General features: G+C 41.0%; 1 protein-coding gene across 1 annotated transcript; it reads right to left on the bottom strand.

Moving 5' to 3' along the window:
• Nucleotides 1-748: 748 nt before the first annotated feature.
• On the bottom strand, nt 749-2,732 carry LOC119774875 (kallikrein-7-like). The gene is made up of 6 exons (XM_038272590.1): nt 2,584-2,732; nt 2,115-2,310; nt 1,857-2,036; nt 1,660-1,721; nt 1,310-1,455; nt 749-1,211 (listed from the first exon to the last, which is right to left on the bottom strand). The coding sequence occupies exons 1-6, from the start codon at nt 2,621-2,623 to the stop codon at nt 1,041-1,043; spliced, it is 795 nt and encodes a 264-aa protein (XP_038128518.1). The 5' UTR covers nt 2,624-2,732; the 3' UTR covers nt 749-1,040.
• Nucleotides 2,733-5,259: the final 2,527 nt, after the last annotated feature.

Below are 5,259 nucleotides of genomic sequence, written 5' to 3'. Positions count from 1 at the left end.
GTTTATGGCGTTTGACCAAAGCTTCACTGCTTTCCTTTTTAGGGTTACATCTTTCCTTTACAAGTTCATCTAATTTTTATCCAGAGCTGTTTTCCTGACTTTTCAATTATTTTTACTGTTTGCTTCTTTTCACTCTTCTTGGTTCAGTTAGAGATGTTTTCTGTTGGATGTTTGGGTTTATTAGTCTTCCTCCATCAGCCACCCTCCTTTCAGGCAGCAGAGGTTGCTCGCCTCTTTCTGTTCCTATTTCAGCTGTTTGTCTGCCTGCTCCATCTCTGACTCTCTGCATGGACTTCATGACCTTTTCCTTCTCTGAGCTTCTTCTAAGTGTCTTTATTGTTTGATTATTTAGATAAATGTCTGTTTTGTTTTAGGTCCTTTAAACTATCAACCTTTAATCCAGGATCTTTCTACTGGGATCAGTTTTCTCTGGTTTATTCACTAAACAGACAAAAACTATTTATTTTTCATATTAAAGAACCTCTGAGCTTTAAAGTTATTATCATGAAATGTTCAGTTTAAAGTAACAGACCTGACCGTCCAAAACTCGTCATTATTTCTAAATGAACTAATAGTCTGATGCTTTTATTACTGAGTTTAACAGCAGCAGGTTAAAAGTGAAGAAGAAATTAAAACGTTTAAAGGAAAATAGCATTTACTAAACCTAAAACTAAAAATGCTTCTAACTATTTTGTAGAAAACAGAAAAATCAGTTGTCTTCCTCATTAATAACCAGAAAAGAAATGAATGTGATGATCTGATCAAAGCTGAATTTATTGTCTTTTTATGTAACAGTGGTTATTGTTGCTGCTGAGTACAAGGATGCAAAACAGAAGCTTTACTTCTTCATAAATGAAATGTTCTCACAGTTTAACTTGAACAGAACAACATTTATACTCAGAGAATCAATTGTTCAGCTGGAAAGGAAGAAAACTTCAATGAAGCCAAAATAAACTGAACATTTAGATAAACTTAAATGTTGTCATTTACTGACAGTTAAAACACAAAAATCTCTGGCGTAATTTCTTCCAAAACGTCTCCTAGAAACCAGGGTTTCTAGCTCCAGGATTAATAGTCTCCTCTATCCATTCCTTGTACTCGCAGACATCCATGAAACCAACTGGTTTATTACAGGCAGTTTTTGAATCTCCAGTGAAGGAATGAACACCATAGAGTCTGTCCTGGTAGACCCATCCGCCCCCAGAGACGCCCTGTCACAAACAAAGGGTTTCAGTCCTTTAGTCACAGATTCTAGTGAAACGCAGCAACAAGGTTTAGGTTTTATTAAGAAGATCGATAAAAGACCAACCCGGACTGTGTCCTGCGTAGAGCTTGCAGCACATTTCCAGTACTGATACAGTCTCTTATTTCTTTTTTTTTCTGGCATCTCCTTATTTTCCACAATCTTCATGTCGGCACAATAGAGCTGAGATGGATTCATCTTCGGGTTATGATCTGAAAAGAAGCATAAACAGATAATCAGCCTGTCTTAATATTCATGTTCTATTCAGATTTCTTCACTTTCTGCCACTGATATTCAGTTTATTTCTGATTTTTCTGTTGATCTTAAGTTAAAGAAACTCTGTTGGCTGATTTAAATAATCTTAATCCTTTTGAGGTCATGAGAAAAACAGTGAGAAACATGAACATTAATCTTACATTTTTCATCATTAGGGCCCGGTTCAACTAATCCAAAACCTGCGATCTGGACTTCGGTTCCTCTGAAAGATAAGAAGAACAAAACTAGAAATAATAAAACTAAGCCTTAGAGAATTTGGAAATATCCTCCTGGATGAATTATGCCTCATCCTGAAGCTCAGAAACAACATTTTAGTTTAATTAAAAACATGACTTACACACTGAGGGGAGTTTCACAATCAGTCAGCTGTATAGGTTTGATTGTTGTTGGGTTTGGCAGCTTCACCAGCATGATGTCATGTTTACCATTGTTGTCTGTATAGATATGATGTTCAGTGACAACATGTTCCTCTTCTTGAGCCCCTTTAGGATGAACTCCTAAATATGCTGTATGAGTCCTGTGACAATAAAACACATTTATTAGACATAAGAACTCAATCATTGGTGATTTTTCATTAACAGTGTCCCTGTCTCACCTTCCAGACTTCCAGCAGTGAGCTGCAGTCAGGAACCATTGATCGCTGATCAGGGAGCCTCCACAGCGAGAACGTTTTATTAGATTATTTTCCTGTTTTTCCGCTATAAGCTTAACATGATAGTGACGCTCATTGTTATTACATGGGTGACCTCCAATGATTCTCTTTTCCAGATGGATGGAGCTCACTGGAACACCTGCAGAAGAAGGTTGGCTTTTTCAAACAGTCCAGGAAAAATGTTCTCAGCAGAACCAGGTTCTAACATCACAGTTAAATTCAGAAAGACGTCGTAGAAGCATTGAAAACTAAAACATGTCAGCATAGAGATGAGGTTTATATCCTGAAACACAGAGAACTAAAACTCATAATTCTGCTATTAAGGACAAAGAAGCACAATGAGACATTCAGAAACCACATGTAGACTAAGGTCTGTGTCCACTGGACGTGTCCACAGCAGGTCCTGACTCACCAAGCCCCAGCAGAAGGAGAAGAAGGTTGAGCAGAGCCATGGCTGTGGTTCAGCTTCCTACCGATGTCTGCAGTCCTGCAGCAGCTTTTAACCTCTGTTCACATCTTCCTGTTGGACATGAAGCCACCAATCACAGGATGGAAACTAATCAGCACCACAGCGCTCAGTCATCTGCATACAGGGAAGCTTCACTCACTCACTCTTTGTTTTATATTAAAAAAATAGACTGTTTAGTTTGATAAAGAGTCAGAAAGAATGGCCTAAAAAGATGAAATGAAAAAGTTTTTAGCTACAACAGTCTGACTGCTTTAAAGATTATTAACTGCTTGAAATAAAATAAAATAAAACTCCCAGAACTCAGTTTGAATATATTCACTTTAACAAAAATGATTCAGAAAAAAGAAACATTTAAACACACAATAAAATGAACATAAAGTATTTTTTTTTTATCAAAGTAAAGCCTTTATAAAAAAAAAACAGAACTAAAAGTCCTTAAAAATGGACGGAGGAACAGAAAATATCCGTTTTTTCTTCTTCGTGTTTTTAGATGAAATTCTGACTTTTCTTCCTAAAGAGGCTGGATGTAAACCTGGAAAACTAAAGAGTTTCTGTAGATAAAGGCAAATAGATTATTGATGTTTGATTTTCTGATCTATATTTAGAGTTACAATATATCTATATCTATCTATATTTACAATATAAAAAACAGTTTCCATTTGTAATTTAAAAAGACACAGATCTGAACTCTGTGTCTCTCAGCATGTTCAAAGTTTTGTCCCTGTGGTTAAAAGCTCTGCTTTCCATCCATTGTTTCACTGGCAGCAGGGCTGTTTCTGTTCAGCTCATAGTTTTTATAAAGAGGTGATCCAGAAACAAACAGCTAGAAAAGCTTTATTAACAAAGAACAATGTGTTGGAAACATTTCAGCCATAAAGTCCTGTTAAATTAGAGGCTTCCCTATTCAACAAAGTGTGACCCCGATTAGATTTGTTTAGATTTATTTACTCAGAAATACAGACTTATGGAAGGTTCTCAGTTTTTAGGCATGATCGTTTTCTGCTATAGCGGTATTTTCTGAGCTGGCCCTGAACGCATCATCTGCGGCTGAAGGAGGCAGAAAAAGTTTGCTCTGCTATGAAGCATGCTGTTCTCCAGTTAGCACCAAACTAGAGCATTTTCTCTGAGCCTCGGTGAGACAGAGAGCTGCTGTTCATCCCTTTTTTTGTTTTGTTTTTTATTAAAAAAATATTTTATAATATAAATTATAGAATATTATAATGATTATAATATTTTATAATAGAAATAAATATTTAATTTTATATTAAAAATAAAGGAGTAGAGGACCCTCTCCCTGGGCTGCCACCTTATCGGGGTGGAGGGGTTTGAGTGTCCCAATGACCTTAGGAACTATGCTTTCTGGGGGTTTTATGCCCCCTAGTAGGGTCACCCAATGTAGACAGGTCCTAGGTGAGGGGCCAGACAAAGAGCAGCCCAAACACCCCTTATGATTAATACAAGAAATGGACATAGAGTTCCCTCGCCCGGACATGGGTCACCGGGATCCCCCCCACGGGAGCCAGGCCTGGAGGTGGAGCATGCTGGTGAGCGCCTGGTGGCCTGGCTTTTACCCATGGAGCCTGGCCGGGCAAAGCCCGAAGAGGAATCTCTGGTCCCCCCTCCAATGGGCTCACCACCTGTGGGAGGGGCCAAAGGGCTCGGGGGCATTGTTTCATGGGTGGCAGTCGAGGGCGGGGACCCTGGTGTTCTGACCCTGGGCTGAAGAAGCTGGCTCTTGAAACATGGAATGTCACCTCTCTGGTGGGGAAGGAGCCTGAGTTAGTGTGTGAGGTTGAAAGGTTCCAACAAGAGATAGAGGGACTTACCTTGACGCATGGCTCTGGAACAAGTCTCCTTGAGAGAGCCTGGACATTCTTCCACTCTGGAGTCGCCCCTGGTGAGAGGCACTGAGCAGGTTTGGGCATTCTTGTTGCCCCTCCTCTTGGTACCTGTCAGTTGGGGTTCACCCCGGTGATCGAAAGGGTTGCCTCCCTCCGGATATGTGTGGGGGGACAGGTTCTGACTGTTGTTTGTGCTTATGCACCAAACAGCAGTTCAGATTACCCAACCTTTTTGGAGTCTTTAGGGGGGTACTGGAGAGTGCCCCTCCTGGGGACTCCCTTATTCTTCTGGGGGACTTTAACGCTCACGTGGGCAATGACAGTGAGACCTGGTGAGGCGTGGTTGGAAGGAATGGCCCGCCTGACCTGAACTTGAGTGGTGTTCTGTTGTTGGACTTCTGTGCTTGTCATGGATTGTCCATAACGAAAACTATGTTCAAGCATAAGGGTGTCCATATGTGCTCTTGGCACCTGGACACCCTTGGCCGCAGTTCGATGATTGACTTTGTTGTTGTTTCATCTGACCTGCGGCCGCATGTCTTGGACACTCGGGTGAAGAGAGGGGCGGAGCTCTCCATTGACCACTACCTGGTGGTGAGTTGGCTTCGATGGTGGAGGAGGATGCCGGTCAGACCTAGTAGGCCCAAACGTATTGCGAGGGTTTGCTGGGAACGTCTGGCAGAGTCCCCCGTGAGAAGGAGCTTTAACTCCCATCTCCGGCAGAGCTTTGAACATGTTCTGAGGGAGGTGGGGGACATTGACCTGGCCGTTCACACAC

The sequence above is a fragment of the Cyprinodon tularosa genome, unplaced genomic scaffold (genome assembly GCF_016077235.1).
Source record: "Cyprinodon tularosa strain WSP-4 unplaced genomic scaffold, ASM1607723v1 ctg839, whole genome shotgun sequence".
In the NCBI taxonomy this organism is placed as follows: Eukaryota; Metazoa; Chordata; class Actinopteri; order Cyprinodontiformes; family Cyprinodontidae; genus Cyprinodon; species Cyprinodon tularosa.
The sequence above is the reverse complement of the archived record's forward strand: the minus strand, read 5'-3'. Positions and strand labels throughout refer to the sequence as shown.

Bases quoted from the DNA above. Each gene is read 5' to 3' on its own strand.
- LOC119774875 (XM_038272590.1), bottom strand. From the start codon at position 2,623: ATGGCTCTGCTCAACCTTCTTCTCCTTCTGCTGGGGCTTG. The intron at 2,311-2,583 runs GTGAGTCAGGAC...CTTCTTCTGCAG, and splicing joins TCTCCTTCTGCTGGGGCTTG to GTGTTCCAGTGAGCTCCATC. The intron at 1,722-1,856 runs GTAAGTCATGTT...CTTATCTTTCAG, and splicing joins TGTGAAACTCCCCTCAGTGT to AGGAACCGAAGTCCAGATCG.